Source organism: Myotis davidii, unplaced genomic scaffold, assembly GCF_000327345.1.
Source record: "Myotis davidii unplaced genomic scaffold, ASM32734v1 scaffold44, whole genome shotgun sequence".
Lineage (NCBI taxonomy): Eukaryota > Metazoa > Chordata > Mammalia > Chiroptera > Vespertilionidae > Myotis > Myotis davidii.
The window spans coordinates 10,495,408-10,516,751 of NW_006299705.1; the positions used below are offsets into that span (position 1 = coordinate 10,495,408).

General features: G+C 34.7%; 2 protein-coding genes across 3 annotated transcripts in view; one reads left to right on the forward strand and one right to left on the reverse strand.

Moving 5' to 3' along the window:
• RASA1 (RAS p21 protein activator 1) overlaps window positions 1-21,344 on the forward strand; it is a 135,340-nt gene that overhangs the window by 109,464 nt on the left and 4,532 nt on the right. For both annotated transcript variants that reach the window (XM_015571586.1, XM_015571587.1), the window contains 12 exons: window positions 2,859-2,946; window positions 5,218-5,295; window positions 6,860-7,017; window positions 7,548-7,624; window positions 8,412-8,584; window positions 9,226-9,385; window positions 11,251-11,393; window positions 13,563-13,678; window positions 14,293-14,379; window positions 17,384-17,451; window positions 18,833-18,921; window positions 20,486-20,563. In XM_015571586.1, the coding sequence (XP_015427072.1) occupies window positions 2,859-2,946; window positions 5,218-5,295; window positions 6,860-7,017; window positions 7,548-7,624; window positions 8,412-8,584; window positions 9,226-9,385; window positions 11,251-11,393; window positions 13,563-13,678; window positions 14,293-14,379; window positions 17,384-17,451; window positions 18,833-18,921; window positions 20,486-20,563 (1,315 nt within the window). The remainder of the gene's footprint in view (window positions 1-2,858; window positions 2,947-5,217; window positions 5,296-6,859; window positions 7,018-7,547; window positions 7,625-8,411; window positions 8,585-9,225; window positions 9,386-11,250; window positions 11,394-13,562; window positions 13,679-14,292; window positions 14,380-17,383; window positions 17,452-18,832; window positions 18,922-20,485; window positions 20,564-21,344) is intronic.
• The window catches only part of CCNH (cyclin H), a 48,131-nt gene continuing 35,240 nt past the window's right edge, over window positions 8,454-21,344 (reverse strand). The window contains exon 10 of the mRNA XM_015571589.1: window positions 8,454-8,537. The gene's annotated coding sequence lies outside the window, so the exon portion shown is untranslated. The remainder of the gene's footprint in view (window positions 8,538-21,344) is intronic.

The window sequence follows — 21,344 nt, forward strand, 5'->3', positions numbered from 1 at the left end:
ATTCTTTTAAAATTTAATGCATTTATTGATTTCTTAATTTTATTGATTTTAGAGTGAGAGGAAGGGAGAAAGGAAGGAGGGAGAGAGATCAATTCGTTGTTCCACTTAGGCATTCATTGTTTGCTTCCTGTATGTTCCCTGACCCGAGAGAGAACTCACGACTTTAGCATATCTGGATGACACTCTATCCAATGGGGCTACCCAGCCAGGATCTCCATTTAATTCTTCTTTTATAGAGCTATTTAGCTGGAAAAATTCTCTTGTCTTCTATCTTCTTGAACATTGCAATTACAGTGTTTGAAAATTCATATCCAACCTCAATATCTGATTATGTGTAGGTCTTTCTCCTTTGTCCTATTTTTCTTTTGCCTTTTCAGTCATTTGAAGTGATTCCTGTAATGTCTATTTAACTTTGACCAAATGGTGGACATTGTGTATGAAAAACTGCGGAAGCTATGGATAATGTTACTGCTTCCAGAAAAATATTATTGTTCTACCAGAAATTTAGAGTAGGGAGTAGTTCATCTTGATTCTCTCAGTGACCAAGGGGAAATACTGGTGAAGGCTCTCTATTTCTGGTTTGCCCTTATTCTGAAGGCCTAGCTCTGCTGGGGACTCAAATAAAAGCTTTGTCTTCCAAAGTCCTGAGCTCATTTGACTGTTCCAGCACTGTGAAACTGCTTGTTTGCTTTTGAGCATCTATGCTGCATTCTACTTGGTATCTCAGCTTCTCTGCTTCTCGCCTTACACAGTGTAGCAATCAGCACACACCATGTAAGGGAAAGCTGTGGAGAATGTCAGGCTCACCTCATCTGATCTTGGCCCCTCAGTCTTAGCTGCTTTAATTGTTTTTCAGTGACTTCAAACTGCTGTTTTTTTATTTATTTATATTTTATCCAGCTAGGAGGTTTAGTCTGATACAAGCCACTTTCAGAATCAGGATGTTTTAGTTACATTTTCCATTATTTTATGATATTCTCAGAGCATGAAAAGATGGTTCTTTTTATCTTTAATAAATCTTAAGCTTGTAGTCTGCTATGACCTAGTAACACCAAAACATAAGATATAATCTTTGGTTAAAGCAAGAAATAGAAATAACATTTATTGAGTTTCAAAAACATGAAGGCCCTTATTAAACATTTTGTAAACATTTTTAAGTTTAGAGTACATTTTCAGAAAAGATATAAACTATTTGATAATGTATTTGTTAAGTAAATTATAGTACAGTGCATATTACAGGCAGGCACAAACCAGTATTTACTGTACTCCATTGTTAGGTCATTTAATCCTCAGAACAAGCATATCCATGAGTAGATGGTGTTTCCATTTACAAGGTGAGGAAAACTGTCAATTGTAAAAAATTGAAAGTACATCCCATATAATAAAAGAGAAGCGTGTAAATTGACCGTCCCTTTGCTACGCTCATCAGCCAATCAGGAGTGAATATGCAAATTAACCTGATAAAGATGGCAGATTAATTTGCATATACAGACGCCAGGCAGAGAGCAGAAGCGGGAGAGCCAGCAGCATGGGGGGATGTGGCTCCTTGGTTGCTCTCCCAAGCTGCTGGGCAGAGAGCAGAGCAGGAGAGCCGGAGGCTTGGGGGGATGTGGCAGAGTAGGAGGCCGGGGGGCGGAGACAGAGCAGGAAGGGAAAACCTAGAGCATGGGGAGCACCAGGAACTCTGGGAATAGTAGTTCTGGTGGCAGCCCTAGGACTGGGAGTTGAAGCCCAGAGTGCGAGGAGCACCAGGAATGCTGGGAGTCGTAGTTCTGGTGGCAGATGGATCTCCTAGCCTAGACCCTTAGTCAGCAAACTGTGGCTCGCAAGCCACATGTGGCTTTTTGGCCCCATGAAGTGTGGCTCTTCCACAAAATACCACCTGCGGGCGTACATACGGTGTGATTGAAACTTTGTGGCCCATGCGCAGAAGTTGGTTTTTAGCCTGGGCGTGTCTATTTTGAACAAGTACTGTATATATTTGGCTCTGTTGACTAATGAGTTTGCCGACCACTGTTCTAGACACTAGAGCAAAGTGAGCCTGGAGCAAGTTACTGTTGTGGTGGAAGATGGAGGGAAAGCAAAGGTGACAGACATAAGTAAAATCAGAGTGTCTAGGAAAAATTAAAGGGAAGATATCCTAGAACTTCCAGGAAATCTCCACCAATGAAGCAAAGGGAAAAAAAATGCCTCTATTATTCTGGGTGCAACAAACCAAACTGGGTTGGGGGTCTCAGACAATTCGCTCATATGATTGCAAAGACAGACAGAAATTCCCAGATTGGAGAGGGTGCAGGTCGGGCTGAGGGATCCATCCCCCAGTGCATGAATCTTCGTGCACTGGGACGCTAGTAAAATTATGAACAAGAAAATGAAAATCGACCCATCTACTCAGAGATAACCACTAAGAACATTTTTGGTCTACAAATATGTTTGTAGTCTTTTTCCAGTGTAGATAAATGTATATTTTATATCATCCTGAATCAATACGTTTAGTAACATTTTATTTGCTTTTAAAAAGTGTTTAGAATAGCTATGTGAAATTCTAACATTTCTGCTTCAATTCCTTTGTAAGTTTTCTATTTCTAATGTCCTTTAAAATTAATTTATACAGTAGCTTGAAGTTTTTAAACTTTGACAGATAAATAAAATTTTAAAAATTTTTGTCTAAAAAGTTTTCTAAAATATATGCAACTGACATTTTCTTTTTAGTAATGACCTGGTACAAAGGAGAATTTCTCTAAGAGTTATGTTAATTTTATATAAATTATTTAATATATTGTGATTTTTTAAAAGTAGCTTAAGTTAATAGTACTTTTTGTTAAGCTGCCTAATAACTTTTTTGTTTGTATTTAAAGGCCAAACTGTTTTCAGATAGTAGTTCAGCACTTTAGTGAAGAACATTACATCTTTTACTTTGCAGGCGAAACTCCAGAACAAGCAGAGGTAAGTTAATTGTTTCTTCAGTGTAAACATTTAGCCCATGTTTTCTTTAATTTATTTTTCAATTACAGTTGACATTAATTTATACACACACACACACACACACACACACACACAGAGAGAGAGAGAGAGAGAGAGAGAGATTAGAAATTTATATATTTCACAAGCCTTTGTTTTGTGATAAAAAGGATGTTTGAAATGTAATCATCTTTTTATTTTAAAGAATGAGATCTTTCAGGTATAAAACTTATTTTTTTAAAGAAATGCAGAAAAACACAGTGAAGGGTTATTATAAATGAAAACTCCATTTAAATTGGCCTTTATTCTGTGATGTTGAGTCCAACTAAGAATGCTCATTTAAAATACTCTTTGCAGAAAGGTTATAGATATTCTCAGTACAATCAAAAGGTAAGCCAGTTAGTTTTGCTCACAAGTGTTGTTATTTTTCACTGGTTGAATTCCATATCCAAAAACAGAAGTTTGATCATCAGAAAGAAAACTATTTTAGGAATTTTCTATAAGTCTTAACTATAATGTCTGCTTTTTGGACTAGCCAATGATCTATGTGCAATGTCCTTCTAAAAACCTTTAGTATATAACTAATACTATAAAAAAGTAATGTTTTTAAAAAAATTCCTTTTAAGATATTTTGAGTTTTTTGAATCGTATTTCCTGTTTTATAGTGGTATTTTGTGAAAATATGGCTATATTTCTGCTTATATTCTATGGAAGGAACTTGAAGGTGGTTAAGAGGTCAAAGAAAGCAACTACTTTTTAAGCAACTTCGTTGGAAATAGAAGATAATTTGCCATTGAGGCTAATGCTGTGGATGCTTTCATAATTTATGAAAATATCCATTAAAAATTATGAAAATATCTTAGACTCTAGAATAACTTGATAAATGAAACATTGTTTTATGATTCATAATCAAGTCATATTTCAAATCTCAGCATATAACACAAAAACATTTTATATGTATATATCCCTAATTTTTTATTAAATGTAGATAAAAAAGTGGGGCTCAAAACATTTGGTAACCTTTTTTTAAATATTGGAAATTGAATTGGGAAAGAAATTTAAACTTTACTATCCCATCTTCTAGTTATTTTACCATGTCCTCTTTCTAAATAAAGATGTTACATACCTTCATATTTCAGTATGTTTTGCATGTCTCACTGAGCTGTATGAATAGAACATTTTATTATTGCATTTTTATATACTTTTTCTATATTCTGTATTTCCAAATACTAGTGTCCAAAATACCACTGGTATTTCTAATTTTCATTACTTTGGTGGCTCTCTTCTGGTTACTCTCTGCTATTTCTTTTTAAAAAATTGATTTCAGAGAGGAAGGGAGAGGGACAGAGAGATAGAAACTTCGATGAGAGAAAATCATTGATTGGCTGCCTTCTGCATGCCCCACACTAAGGATCAGTCCTGCAACCCAGGCATATGCCCTGACTGGGAATCATACTGTGACCTGGTTCATAAGTCAACTCTCAACTACTGAGCCATGCTGGCTTGACCTCTCTTCTATTCCTAAAAGTTGTAATAACTGATTTGATCTTAATTTGCTCTACTATAAGGATGTTCTCTAAACATTGACAAAGTTTGGGTTCATTGAAATAGCCTATAAATTAAAGAAATAATTGAGTAAAGCAGTGGTATATAGAGCTTTCTAGAAACATGTACTCCAAAGTGAAATACTTAGATTTATTTTTGATAGATGTAAAATTTCTCTCTCCAGAGCACTAGATGGGTTAAATATTTTTAAAGGTAGCTACAATTTAATTTGAATATTCGGGTAAACATGTTAAAATCTAATGTTATATTTCAAACACCTATATAACCCAGATACCCTTATACATGTCTACTTATATCATAGTCTAATGTTGAAGATTAAAATGCTTGTCATCAAATTAGTCATCACATTATCCACTGGTTTTGCAGTCAGCCCTCCTTTCATAAAATATGTCAAGTAAATTCTGCTTTAGGTATTTCAAGTGTAACAGCTTACCTATTCAAAAATATTTTGGCTAATTAATGTACCCTTCTTTGTACACTTAACATTAATTTAGAAAATCTACAGAAACACAAGTTTTTCAGAATTAAACTTTTTTAAATCATTGTTTTACCGGGGTACAAACATATTGCAGTACTGTGAGCTTAAAAATGGCAATCTCAAAAAGGAAAGAATATTGAATTAACAAAATGATGATGGGAAATTAAACTGTACTACAGTATATTTCTTTGAACTGTTGTTATTTCTTGTAGGATTGGATGAAAGGTCTGCAGGCATTTTGCAATTTACGGAAAAGTAGTCCAGGGACATCTAATAAACGCTTGCGTCAGGTGAAACTTAATTTTCTTTGATTTGTGACTGTCACATTTTGTTTTATCACTTAGTTCTTTATTTTTATTACATTATGAACTGTTTGGGGCAGTATTCCAGATACTTTATAGAGTTCTTAAGAGAAATTAATTTTGTCAGGCAATTTAAAGCTCCCACTTGCTTCAGTAGCAGGAGAAATAGTTATTTCTTTACGAAAGAGAATTTTCTTTATATACCTGCTGGGCATATAATGGCATCTTTTAAATACATTATCAAGGGTGTATTTTTCCCCTCCACTCAAAATAAAAATATCAAACCAACAGTAACAGAAACTGTTCTGTTGGGCACTTTTATTTTCTTTTTTCCTTAAAAATGCCTATTTTAAAAATGTGGAACTAAAAGTACTTATTGAAAAAATCATCTTCCTTGAATTACTAATCCCAATAATTTTTCATTTTATAGAATTTATTTTTGAAATGTCATTTCATAACTCTTAGATAATATCCTATACTATCTTACTTGAAACATTAACATGTCCTGTATGTTTATTCATAGAGAGTTAGGCTAGGCTCTTTCTTTCAAAGTGTATAAAGTCAACTTTATATCCTCCGTTTCTTTTGCTTTTTTTTTTCTTTATAGTTATCTCTAGATAATTGGTTAAATATCAAGAAATTTTAACATTCTTGATTTTCGGGGTGATTTTAGTACAGTGTTTATTGACCAAAGTTACTCTTGTTTTATTTGTAGGAATTTTCCAATAAGCTTGATGATTCGAGCATATTGTTCTATTGGAAATGGATATTAATATTTAGATTACTATTTTATATCATCCCCTGTACCAACAGACTGACTCCACAAGGAAATTTATACACATAATCACTGTGTGCTCTCAAAACATATGTTAACATTTTGTAAGCAATGGAAAAGCATGTTGAATTTTTACAGATTATCTTGTGTGAAATTTTAGCCATGAAATTATCATTTATAGGTATAATAAAATATGCTATAGTTAATAGCTCTTGAAATCATCATGTCAGGTACTCTACTATGTGCATTACACATATTATTTTGAATCTTTACAGCAACTTGCAGTGTAAACTTTGTTTTAATTTTATGTCTGAGGAAGGTGAGGCTCAGATAAGCAACTTGCCTAATGCAGGTAATAGGTGGCAGGAGGGAAAAGAAGACCTGATACTAGCTAGAAGGTATCTGGTCTAAGTTTTGGCATCAAAACTAACAAATAGCGATTCTTTTTTGGATCTGTTTCCTTTTCTGTAGAATGAAAAGGTAGAGTGTGTTTTAAAAATACTTTATAGCTGTGGAATTCTTTTCGAAATTAAATCAGATGAGCATTATGTAACAAATAGGATTTTGATTTGAGTCATGACAGTGTACTTATGTTAATAAAGAATCCTTTTCCTTTTCTCTGAACATTGGTTTTATATTAAAAGGTATATTTCACTTTCTGCAAGAATATAATTAGAGGAATAACTTGTAAAACAAAATTACAGTTATAGTAATTGCTTTAGAAACTTAATGCATAATATCTGAAATCTGGTGTAACAATTTTTTTGCTTTCTTTAGGTCAGCAGCCTTGTTTTACATATTGAAGAAGCCCATAAACTCCCAATAAAACATTTTACTAATCCCTATTGCAACATCTACCTGAACAGTGTCCAGGTAGCAAAAACTCATGCAAGGGAAGGCCAAAACCCTGTATGGTCAGAAGAGTTTGTCTTTGAGTAAGTCTTTTTTATCATTACATTAAATCATTTTCTTTTATCATACTGCATTTTCATTCCTTACTTTTTCTTTCCTTTATTATGTATGTATGTATGTATTTATTTTTGTCTCTGCATCTAAATTGTCAGAATAGGGCACCAAGTCCAGTCATTTTGATAGTACTTCCCCCTCCTTCCCCCCACATACTTTTTTTTTAGTAATGTGCTATGTCCTTTGTTTTCCACCTAGTAATGAATATGAATTAGCATTAGTGACAAGTCCTAAACCATTTACTAACATACAAATATAAAATGTTACGAAGGTTTCCAGGATTTACCTGAGGATGTTATAAAGACGTTAGGGAAAGTGTAATTTGCTGGTCTATATTCCCATATACCAAGCAATAAAATATTTTGAATCTAGTTGTAAATCTAACATATTCAGGTTGTGTAATAGCAAACTAGGAGCCTTAGTGGATACTAGAAATAAATGAATTAAATAGCTTAATGCCAGGACATTTTGTTAATTCTATTTCTTCTTGCTCTTTTAGTGATCTTCCTCCTGACATCAACAGATTTGAAATAACTCTTAGTAATAAAACAAAGAAAAGCAAAGATCCTGATATCTGTAAGTTGATACAGAAATTTCTTTCTAAACTAAAAGACAAACGTGTTTTGTGTACTTTTAAAATCCATAATGTACTATAATAGAAAATGGAAATTAAAAATAGAAGTACAAGTAGTATAATTTAAGGTAGTTTTTTTGTACTTCTAAAAATAATTGATATGACTAAATTATACATACTCTAAACTGAAGCCTTTAAGATTAAATTACGTATCTATTCACCCTCCCCTTCCTAATGAGTAGGAAGAACAAGAAAACAGTGAAAGTGGTCATCTTTCTGTTGTTCTTCCCCTATCTCTTCTTACCCTTTTTAGGTTTTTCCTTTTCTCCTTTGCAAGTAAGTGGGAAAAAGCACTGTATTTAAAAAACTTTTTTCTATAAACACGAGTGTACTATTTGTTCACTTTTCCCCTGCCTGTTGCTGAAACAGGTGGCAGTGGGATTTAGCAATTCACATATCTGTGAATTAGGTTAATACCTTCTTAAAAGTCATATTTAGAGAAAGAAGTGCTTTGTATTAACAGATAGGTTCAAGCCTGAATCTTTCTCTATAAAATGTTTACCTTATTTCCCTAATCATGCCTGTATCCTAAATCATTGCCTATAACAGAGTTTGACACATAGTAGACATTCAAGAAATGAATGAAGTAAACATTAAATGAAGTAAACTTCTTTAATAAAAAGCATTTAACACTGTAGAGAAGGCAAAATATCAGAATAATTTACGTGTGTGACTAATTTATAGTGTCATCTTTTTAGATAGTAATCATTTGACGTTTTTCTATCCAAGTATTTATGCGCTGCCAATTGAGCCGGTTACAGAAAGGGCATGCCACAGATGAATGGTTTTTGCTCAGCTCCCATATACCATTAAAAGGTATTGAACCAGGATCCCTGCGTGTCCGGGCACGATATTCTATGGAAAAAATCATGCCAGAAGAAGAATACAGTGAATTTAAAGAGGTAATCAGTTATTTACCAGTCTACTTATTTTTTACAGCATTAACAGAAATATTGAACATTTAATAAAAGATCCATTAAGCGTAATAATTCCATAGCTTAGTGTCACACTAATAGACAAAAGAGGGTTGAACACCCTTTGGTAGTATGAGGTTAGTCTCAGGAAACAAAAATATGTAGGCTACAAACTTATTCTTTTTTAAATAAATTTTTTCAATACAACGTATTTGTAAATACCTTGTCTAATAAAGAGGGAATTTGCTAATTGAACCTCACGCCGTTGCAAACATGGCGGCATTCATAGCCAATAAGGAGGGAATATGCTAATTGCTGCCCTCAAAGATGGCGGCGCCCACAACCAATAAGGAGGGAATATGCTAATTGCCACGCCCTCTAGGATGGCAGCACCCAGTCCCTTAAGCCCCCCAGCTTCCCCTGATCGCCGGGTCACCTCCCACCCCTGAGGGCTCCCACACTGTGAGAGGGGGCAGGCCAGGCTGAGGGTCACCCTCCTCCCACCCCCCCAGTGCATGAATTTTCATATATCGGGCTTCTAGTAAGAACATAAAAGAACATATTTTGTTAATCTCACTGTGAATGCTTAATGCTGTATTTTCAACAATCTTTCTTGATGTCATTTTTAGCTTATACTGCAAAAGGACCTTCATGTAGTCTATGCTTTATCACATGTGTGTGGACAGGATCGAACACTACTGGCTAGCATCCTACTGAGGATTTTCCTTCATGAAAAACTTGAATCATTGTTGCTATGTACACTAAATGACAGAGAAATAAGCATGGAAGGTACAGTATGGATGTGTTAATGTGACACTTTTAAAAATTTGGTCAATAATTAGATTTTAAATAGCAAATATATGTGGATTCTATGTTAGAATATATTAAACAGTTTAATCATCTTGCAAAATAAATTATTTGTTTTTCCTTTATTAAAAATTAGTTAGAATGCCAGTTCTGATTCTTGTGCTGGCTGGTATGGGTGGTGGTTATTTTAATACAAGTTTCTGTCATGACAAATTAGTATTAGAAGTCATAAGAAAGTGACTTCTGTGTGCAGATCAATGACTTCTAGTCCTTTATTAAGAACAGTGTGATATACATACCATGTTCTTTTACTTTTTACTTGCTAATTTATTGCACAGAAATTGGTGCCAGCTGAATTTCATTTCTAAATTCTACAGATAAGTAGTTCCTGGGCACTATAGCTAGGCACACAGTGCTTTGTATCAGCTTACAAATATGTCAGAATAATCACTTCCAGCCAGCACTTTGACTCAGTGACAGTGATTGCCTCTAGGCTCCCCCAAATAAACTCTAAAATCTAAAACTATTTACTTTTAATCATAGAAAATGTAATATATAGATGTGTCAGGAAAGATCAAGTGATGATATGTATTTTACACTGGCAATATTTGTGTTTTTTAGAATTTTATTTAAATCACTATTGGCCCAGTGCATTAATTTCATGCACATTAAAAGGGAATTATTTAGCCCTAACCAGTTTGACTGAGCGTCGGCCTGCGGACTGAAGGGTCCCAGGTTTGATTCCGGTCAAGGGCATGTACTTTGTTGTGGGCACCTCACCAGTAGGGGTTGTGCAGGAGGCAGCTGATCGATGTTTCTCTCTCATCGACGTTTCTCTATCCCTCTCCCTTCCTCTCTGTACAAAATCAATAAAATAAATTTTTAAAAAAAGAAATTAGAGGAAATATTTTAATATTCCTATTTGCCCTTTCTCTATAATAGAAGTGTCAGAGATGAAAGAAATTTAGTAAAATGTATATGAAAGTCTCCCTCTTGTCAGAGTCTGGGGCGCACTGCAGGACCCAGAGTCAAGTCCCCGTCCATCCATGCGCACCTCAAAATTGCACAAGACCCAGATTGGGATGGCCCCACCCCCGTTAAGCCCTGCAGAGTGGGGGGCGCAGCCTCAGGTCCCCTGGCCTGGTGCAAGGGTGTAATGACCATTTGCATATTAGCTTTTTATTATATAGTATTAGTAGCCATGTTTTAGGCTCATACATTAATTTATTTGGGGGTTTTATGTTAACTAGTCTAAACCTTTTTTTTTTTTTTTTTGGTATGAACACGATAGTAGTAATCCCTTCTCCTGTTTATAATCTAATGCAATAATAGATATAGTAGGTCCTCGGGTTATATCGGAGATCCGTTCCTATGGCATGGCATAACGCGATTTTCGCCTTAAGTTGGAACCTACTTATATAAGCACCTGCGTCACTCACATGGAGCACATACACAGCAGTAATGAAGTGAAACAACAGTAAAAAAAGTTTAAAAGAAAGATAACAATTCCTGACCTTTACTTGTGGTAAATAAATAATGAAAAACATAAAGCACATATGTACATACGTCGAAATGATGGGACTTTTTTTTATAAATTAATGGGAAATGGCGATGTAACCACGAAACAACATACGACGAGTCCGATGTAACCTGAAGACTGTATTAGCTTTTTGAAGACTTAAGTCTATAGAATATAGGATGTCATTATAATCAGTACTTTAATGCTGGATGGAAATAAGCATACTTAAATCGTTAAAATCGTTGAAGTAAAAATGAATTTATTTAATTTCTAGTCGGTTCACATTAGTACAGTTATTTACAGATAACCTTTTAATATATTTATGTAGATGAAGCCACTACCTTATTTCGAGCCACAACACTTGCAAGCACCTTGATGGAGCAGTATATGAAAGCCACTGCTACACAATTTGTCCATCATGCTTTGAAAGACTCCATTTTAAAGATAATGGAAAGCAAGCAATCTTGTGAGGTATGACAAACAGCATATTTTAATAGGTAATACTTTATAGTTAACTAGAGGCCTGGAGCATGAATTCATGCACCAGTGGGGTCCATTGGCCTGGCCTATGGGATTGGGCCAAAACCAACTCTCTGACATCCCCTGAGAGGTCCCAGATTGAGAGAGGGCGCATGCCAGGCCAGGGGACCCCACCGGTGCAAGATTGGGGCCGGGGAGGGACATGGAAGGTTGGCCAACCGGGGAGGGACCATGGGAGGGCTCCAAGGTGTATCCAGCCTGTCTTGCTCAGTCCTGATTGGCCAGACCCCAGCAGCAAGCTAACCTACCAGTCAGAGCATCTGCCCCCTAGTGGTCAGTGCACATCATAGTGACTGGTCAACTGTCTGCCCACTGGTGGTCAGTGCACATTATAGTGAGCAGTTGAGTGCCTTAGCATATCATTAACATATTACACTTTGATTGGTTGAACGGACGACTGGACACTTAGCATATTAGGCTTTTATTATATAGGAAGGATTACATTTTAAGGGAACTACATTAGCTTTCTAAAATTATCAGAGCAGTTATACCTGTTGTACTACTACTTTTGGAAAATGTTACCTAAAACAGATTTTTCTTTTCTTAAAGATGGCTTTCTTTACTTGGGGATTAAAACCTCATATTGCACCAGGAATTCATGAAAGTACTTTATTATTTCTCCTACTATACTGATAAATATATGCTACTTTCAGAAGTTGGGAGTAACAGAATCTTAAGTTTCTGTTGTATAACCTAGTTAAATTTTATGTAGCTCATCACAACATTTAGATTTGTCCGTAAGGCATTTTTGGGGGGTGTGGGGTAATATGATATAATCTTCACAAAAGAAAAAAAAGGCTGCAGTGTAAATTCCTAGTAAATCATTGAAGAGAAAGAGTGGTATCTCACTTATGGCTATTGTCTCATTTTATTCTGAAAGTAGAGCAACTACAGAAGATACTAAATATATTTTTAACTCTAATAAAATAAGAAATTTCTTTTGACAATGTACACTGAGAACATGTTAATTATGCATTAAGTTGTCAATTTTTACTAATTAGAGAATTAGTGTTGAAAACTTGAGGTAACACCACAGATGGTCTAACTAGTAAGGATATAGGAATTCAGCAAGTCTGCAGAGTGTCTGGTTGCTGGATCCAGGCTGGGGAATTTAGACATCTCTAGAGAAATGTACTCCAGTCTAGATCAGGACACTTACATTTCAGGGAAAAGTTTTGAGAAAGGTTCATGATTCTGCCCTAGGCATTTGGTATTTTCTAGTGATAAATAAGTCTTATCCCATTCAGCAAAGCCATTTTTCCCCTCAAATAAATAGAAGACAGACATTACAATAACAGTATGGTGATCTTTCTTCCCATTTAAATACTCCTAGTATATTTGTGACTATTTGGCCACTAAAACTGTGTTGTTGTTTTTTGTTTTTTATTTTTTGTCTTTTAGCTTAGAATACTATATTTAAAATAAAGTCTAACCCAATTTTAAGCGAATGTAAAGATCTATGGTAAAATCCGATAAAATGAACAGAAGAGAACTTTAATACTGGCATTGATTCCAAAGCAACTGAAAGTTGTTGAATAATCATAGCTTGCTCTTCAATTCAGTACAGTTGAACCTGGAACAATCGGGACGGGGGGGCAGTTAGGGGTGCTCTCCAGCTCCCACTCCTGCATGGTCAAAAACCCACATAAAATTCATGACTCCCTCAAAACTTAGTTTTCCTTCTGTATTGCTGGGGGATTGGTTCCAGGACCCCTATGTATATAAAAATCTGTGGATGTGCAAGTTTATTATATGAAAATCACAGATCAGTGCTACAGTTGGCCCTTTGCATTCATCCTCCCAACCACAGATAAAAAAGTAAAGGTATTTATTGAAAAAGTCCTCGTATAAATGGACCGGTACAGTTGAAACCGATGTTGTTCAAGGGTCAACTGTAATTGGAAATAAATGGTAACAAACCCAAGGAGCTTCATAGCATATACTACTTTAAAATTCCCACTTATATTCCCCCCCCCACCTGCCGAAAGTCTAATACAGATGGAAAAAATAGAGAACCTTAAAAAAACTGTTTGATTACTTTGATTGATTTGTGTTTATCATTGCCAAGTTGCATTTATATTGATTTATTCCTTCTCTTAGTTAAGTCCATCAAAATTAGAAAAAAATGAAGATGTGAACACTAATTTAGCACACCTATTGAACATACTTTCAGAGCTTGTGGAGAAAATATTCATGGCTTCAGAAATACTTCCACCGTAAGTGGTGAATTTTAATTTGACAAGAAATTGTGTATCTGCATTTTGAAAAATTTGTATTTCTAAAATGTAAGCTTTTCCACTGTGCTGATGTTAGGATACTTTGAAAGAGAGGTTTTAATCTTTAAGAAGACTGACTTGAAGAAGCGTGTGAAATATTTACGTGAAGTAAAACAAATCATGTTTTTATACAAGCTCATGTCTGATTTATATAGTGACTTGGGGAATGAATAGAGGTATAGTCTTAGATTTGAGGAAATGATAAAAGACATATCTCTATCCAGTCTGCTTAATGGCTTCCAGTGTTAGTTAACTCAATCAGGTAGTTGTTAAAGTCAACAACTCCCCAAAACCTGAACTCATTAGTTCCTCTGTATCCTTATCCCAATACTTTTTCATAAATATAGAATAATCTAAATATGGTAAGATTTCTTCCAAAGCAAATGTAAAAAAAATGGTTAAATGATTAATGATGAAAACTTGATTCTCTCATTACTTTGGGAAAAGGTCAGTTGCATTAAAATGTTATGTATTTGGGAAATTAAACTTTGGGTATATTGAAATCAGTATTTTCACTTGCTTTCTGTATTGAGATGATTGTGTTATTTTGGCAGGACACTGAGGTATATTTATGGGTGTTTACAGAAATCTGTTCAGCACAAGTGGCCTACAAATACCACCATGAGAACAAGAGTTGTTAGGTAAGGCTAAGCAGTTCATTTATTACATCACTGTATATGGTACACACAGAGTCAAGAGGATAATTGTGAAAATTTGAAGACTATTTGAAGACTCAGAGTACACAGTGTACAATTCAAAACCTTATCTTTTTATTCTGAACTGTTGAATATGTTCTGAGTTCAGATGGCTCCTAAACTAACTTTCAATGTTGTTGGGGTGTTTTGGGGGTTTTTTGGAAGTTACTATGATTACCGAGATAACTTTTGCATTTTCTAAAAACCCAAACATTCATTTATAGTCAGTTAACTATTGGAGATTTTTATTTTATAGAATGAGGTTGAAAGTCAAATAATCAACAAAATCTATAGCTAACTTTATAGTACTCTTTATATACACACACACCCACATATACATACTTACCTAAAGACAAAGGGAGGAAGAAAGGAAGGAAAGAAAAACAGAGATTAACTTGGTGCTAAGAAGAGCAATAATTGAGCCATTTTGATATTAATTGGTTTGTAACATAGTTTGTGACCATGGGCTAATCTCCAATCGGAGCCTCTAGTTCTGAAGTTTTGTTGATATACTCATTGTGCAGCAATTAGGAGAAATTGCAAAGTTAGTGGCTAAGACAGAACTAAAGACTAAACTTCTAAGACACAATCTAATATTGTATTTAAAAAATATATGTATTTTTTACTGATTTCAGAGAGGAAGGGAGAAGAGAGAAACATCAATGATGAAAGAGAGTAATTGACCGGCTACCTCCTGCATGCCTTTCTGGGGATTGAGCCCACAACCCAGGCATGGAATGGAACTGTGAGACCTGATTCATAGGTTAATGCTCAACCACTTAAACACACAGGCTGGGCCCCAATTTAATATTCTGAGTACTATTACAGGCTTTTGTAAAGCACACCCCAATCCATTCAAACCAATTGGAAACTTAGTGATAAAGCATCAGAGAATATAGTAGTCTAATAATGATAAATATTTAAAAATTATAGATTCTGTATTTCTTGGCTTTAGTAGTGATTGAAAATAAAAAAGAATCACAAGCGTATTCTGCACAATTATATGTGTGATGTAAATTAACACTTATATAAACTCTAAGTTTCAAACAAGTGTATGTTAAGCAGGCACAGCAGGAAATCCTGCTGTGGACTGTTTGCTACTTCCGGGTATTTTAAGGGGCATTTATGCCCAAGGTGATGATTTTTGCTCCTAATAAGCTTTTAAATGTATGTGTAGGTACTTAGTATCCCTCTTAAAACAGAAAGTAGATTTGCACATTGAAACTCTTTTATGGTTTGATGTTGCCTCTAACATTTAAGTATCAAAATATGTTCAGATAGAATCTGTACAAGAGTTTTCATAAATATGAAATAAACCCAAATTTAAAGACTTAATCATTGTTAGCGTATATTCTAATTGCAACTGCATATTCACTTTCTAAGAGTCCAAAATTAACGAAGTGTCAGATTTTGGAAGGTAAATGCTGAGAATAGAGATGATATTGATGATTTTAGCCTCTAAAAGGAATTTTATCAACTATCGTATATAATAAAAGGCTAATATGCAAATCAACCAAACAGTGGAATAACCAGTCGCTATGACACGCACTGACCACCAGGGGGCAGACGCTCAATGTAGGAGCTGCCCCCTGGTGGTCAGTGTGCCCCCACAGGGGAAGCGCCTCTCAGCCAGAAGCTGGGCTCACAGCTGACAAGCACAGCAGCGGTGGCGGGCGCCTCTCCCACTTCCCTGGCAGTCAGATATCCCCCGAGGGCTCCCAGACTACGAGAGGGCACAGGCTGGGCTAAGGGTCACACACACCACCACCACCACCACCACACCCTCCCCCAACCCAGGCGCACAAATTTTGTGCACTAGGCATCTAGTTTTGTTAATAATGCTTGTCTTTATAAGAGGCAAATAAGAGGTCAACTGTTAGTGTGTATTCCTCTTAAAAGGAAATTAGAGAAAAATTGTCTACATGAAAACATATACTCTATGAGTAACTGAAGGTGGCAGGTTAGGAAAAAGCTAAATAGCTTGCAGTCTTAATCTTATTCTCTTTCTCTAAGAGAATAAGATTAACAGGTAAAAATCATATATGACAATGTTGTTAAGCCATGTTCTTTAACATTACTTTTTGGTTTTTATTATTTTGTAATTTGAGAACATATTTAACTTGAGAAAGCTTATCTTTTTCTTTATGGCCATAAAAGCTTTTCAGCATCCTATTATGTATTTTTTAATTTGTCAAGGAGTCATCTATTCCATAGTAAAATGGATTCTTATTTTCATATGACTTATCAACAGAATCAATAGAATGAACTTGACTTATGTCAGACTTTACTGGGTTGTTCTGTTTAAAATACAGAAAGAAAATTGAGAGAATGTAAGTTTTAAGACCTTTCAGAACTATGTATCCATATAAAGGTTTATTTGTGCTCCTGTAATTTTTCCAGAAATTCTTAGTGTTTTTAAGGACACTGCTTTCTCAAATTAAATTTAAAATGTACTACTAGCTTGGAATAAATAAACAGTAGCCAAGACACTAAGTACTATAAATATAATTTAAATCTGCCCAACATAAACCTAAAATTCCAAAATTGAGAAAAGTGAGTATGTTTAAGGATATATATGTTTGGTTTTTTTAAATATACTTTGATTTTTCACAGAGAGGGAGAGGGATAGAGAGTTAGAAACATCGAGAGAGAAACATTGATCAGCTGCACACTCCCTACTGAGGATGTGCTTGCAACCAGGGTACGTGCCCCTGACCAGAATCGAACCTGGGACCCTTCAGTCCGCAGGCCGACGCTCTATCCACTGAGCCAAACCGGTTAGGGAAGGATATATATGTTCTTAAAGTAAGACACTGTTAGCTATTTTCTTAAAGCTCTGTTTGTGGTTCCCTATATTAGTTCAAAGTTCATGGTTCTATGAGTATTAAAGATTTTTATTTTTTTAATGTAGTAATTTTCTAAAGAAATAAAATTATTTCCTCCCATTCAGTGGTTTTGTTTTTCTTCGACTTATCTGTCCTGCCATCCTGAATCCACGGATGTTTAACATCATCTCAGGTAATCAATTTTTGACACATTTTTAAATTAAAAAATTAGAATAAAACTTCATTCTATTTAATGAGGTTACATGGTTTCTCTTTACCTTTTCTTGCCATTTTGCTTCTTTTACCCTTCTCATCTAATGAAGCCAGAGGTGGCATGATTAGATACATACTCCTTTTTTTCCCATTTCTACTTGTGTCTCAAACTCTTATTACAATGCCTTTTTCCTATCTGCATCTTGTCCTTTTCATGCTGGGGAGAAGAGCTTTCTGTGTGCTATAGTTGCAGTAGTGCTCTGTGAATACTTAAAGTGGCTCTTTAGAGATTTTCCATTAGGAATTTCTTATCACGAGTTATATAATGTTTATCAGCCGTTTTTTAATTCCAATAAACCAGATACAGTTTTGCTTATTACCTGTATGTCCACTATGTAATGACTTGCAGATGTTGTACGTGATATTTGTGACTCAATGTAATAATGAGCCATTATTAGAATAAGGAGTCTGAACCATTTTTATCTTACTGATTTAAAGCTTAAAGTTGTATTAAAAATATTTAGGATTATCTTTATTTTTACCTTTATGGCCACCCAATTTCTGTTATTGTCTTCTATCATTACTAAAGTGGTTAAATCTATGGTTTATTAAAATTTAAGGGTTTAGAATTCTTTTGGAGAGATTTACTTATCTGAATGTTGGCCTCTGAACCAGTAGGCAATACTATCTATAGTTTATAGCTTGAGATACAAAGAGTAAAATCTAGTAAAATCAGGCATTCATACTCCCTAAAGGTTTTTACTATTAAATTTTAGTTATTATCTTGTTTCAGGGCTTGTGTTTAATAGGTACTTTTCATTTACATCCTACTATGTATATTCTATAAAGAATTGTTTCCTGACTAATCTTTAACATATTTTAACAGTTTATGAAATTCCACGTTTTTCTCTTAAAAATAGAGCAGGGGTTATCCCAGACTGAGCTTTCCAGTGAATTATTTGGTCAGTGGGGGGTTGGAGCGGAGAATTGCTCAGAGTGCAAATTGCTAACCTGAGTGGGTTGAAATTAGCTTTGTGAATTGTCACGGAGGTTGTATAGAGTGATAGGTTTTATGTTTGTTTTAAGAAAATAAAGCTTTGAGGTATTCTAAAACATTCATTAGTTGGGAATTGCTGAGTTGCAAAACTAGAAGTACTGAGAAGTGCTTCAACATTTTCCCCTTGTACTCAAGTTTTTTTTCAATTGTAGAGGTCACATATTTTCAAAAAAAGTATGAGTTCTGAATGGGAGAACATTAGTATTTTAACAGGAAAGAAATATTAATGTCCTAAATTTATAATGGTCTTACCTGGAAGTACTTTTGGAGTTGGTCTCATCAGCTCTGCCCAATTCTCTTACAGATTCCCCATCTCCTATTGCTGCAAGAACACTGATATTAGTGGCTAAGTCTGTACAGAACTTAGCTAATCTTGTGGAATTTGGAGCCAAGGTAAAAACATTTTTATTCTTTAAAATATTCATGAATGAAATTTGACATAAAATCATAAAATATAGCTTGAATGTACAATAGGTAGTTCATAGAGAATTTATATTTTTGTTGATACGTTATTTTAAAAAATGTTTTGTTTAGATTTTACATTGTATATAATAGAATTTTTAAGACCACTATTCTAGCCATTATAGAAAACTATATCTTCAATTTTCAGTATAGAAAATTGTATCTTCAGTCAGTCAGCATATGTTAAATGCTTGCCAACCAATCTTTAAAAATTTATTTCACAATAAACATTCACTATAAATTTTAAAACTTGGATGAACTTTTAAAAAACCCATGTGAGATCCCATGACTGAAGACTGTTAATATTAATATCATGATAAGTATCAATATTAATATCATGATAAGTATCGTACTATATCACCTGCTGTCGTCATAATGTAACAAACTTGCTGTACCTGGAAATATTTAACTTTTATAGTGCTTAATGATTATTTAGTATGCCACCATGTAGGTAGATGTTAGATAGTTCTCTAATAGCTATTTAGATGGCTTCCAATTTGGCACTATCATAAATATTGCTGTAACAAGTGTCTATATGTCTTCCCTTCCAAACTCATCTAGTTATTATCTTAAACTAACTTTGGAATAAAATTATAAGACATTTTGCTCCCCACAGCCTTGATGAAAAATAAGCATAATGATACTTTGGTGTTTCATTACTCATACAGAAATTGAATGATTTTTCTTGTTTATTTCTTGGAATTAATGAGGTCTTTATCTCATCTCCTTATTGAACTTATTGATTTTAGAAGTGCTTGTGTTAATACTAACCTATTTTATAACATAGCATATAAGATTTTAGTATGAAGAGCACTTTGTATGTCTGGCTTAGTTCTTGGATTTATCTAAGTCATACATATTTTCCTATTATAGTCCTTAGCACACTGTATTTTAATTCCCTACATTTTCGGCTGGATCAGGGGTGGGCAAACTTTTTGACTCGAGGGCCACAATGGGTTCTTAAACTGGACCGGAGGGCCGGAACAAAAGCATGGATGGAGTGTTTGTGTGAACTAATATAAATTCAAAGTAAACACCATTACATAAAAGGGTGCGGTCTTTTTTTTGTGTGTTTTGTTTTGTTTTGTTTTTTAGTTTTATTCATTTCAAATGGGCCGGACCGGCCCGCAGGCCGTAGTTTGCCCACGGCTGGGCTAGATTCTACCCTCAGGGTTGAACCCATGTTTGTCTTGGTGCTTGACAAATAATATTTTCTTACTAGTTATTTCTGAATGAATTACATATGAGCAGTTTGTATCTGCTAGGCTATGTGTTCTGATTTGTTCTCATTCCAGAATTTATTTTTTCATTTAAAAATTCCAGTTCACTAGTATAGCTGTTTGCTTATATCAGAATGAAAATATTGTCACTGTGAACATGTATTGCTACTGATACAGATGCATAAGAATTCTTACTACATGTATGTTTTGTTATATAGATCAGACAATGTTTGTTTTTGGTGCATATAAAGTGAGCTTTTTATTTATATTTTTAGGAACCCTATATGGAAGGTGTCAATCCTTTCATCAAAAGTAACAAACATCGTATGATCATGTTTTTAGATGAACTTGGGGTATGTATATAACTTTTTAAGTACTTTAAGACCTATAGTTAATATAGCTGAGAGTAAACTCATTTTAGCAACAAACTTTTTAAAAAATATATATTTTATTGATTTTTTTTTTTACAGAGAGGAAGGGAAAGGGATAGAAAGCTAGAAACATCGACGAGAGAGAAACATCGAACAGCTGCCTCTTGCACACCCCCCACTGGGGATGTGCCCCCAACCAAGGTACATGCCCTTGACTGGAATCGAACCTGGGACCCCCAAGTCCGCAGGCCGACGCTCTATCCACTGAGCCAAACCAGTCAGGGCAGCAACAAACTTTTAAAGAGATTTTCTATCCACAACTAAAAAAACTGCATACTTTTTTTTACCTTCTTAAACAAAATATTTTGACTATAGTTTTAACCATTTATTCTTAGACTAAATGATTTATACCAAGCATACATTATTGGAGCTTTTGGATTTGTGTCATTCTAGTTTTCTTTCATTATTCTGCTAGGGGCCCGGTGCACGAAATTCGTACACTGGCTTGGCCCTCAAAGCAGCCTGGGCTGCCTCGCAGCCCCGCCCCCCGCCCCCTGCCCACTGCTCATTCTGGAAGATCGTTCTGCCCTTTGGTCTAATTAGCATATTAGCTCTTTATCATATAGGATGAACAGACTATAAACAATAAGTGCAGCAAACAAAGGTAGGCTATCATTTACTGTAATTTCAAAGTTTAGCTCCAAATTATCTTAGGAATTTTCAGAAACTCATGTAGCATTCCAACTTTGTAATTTCTTCATCT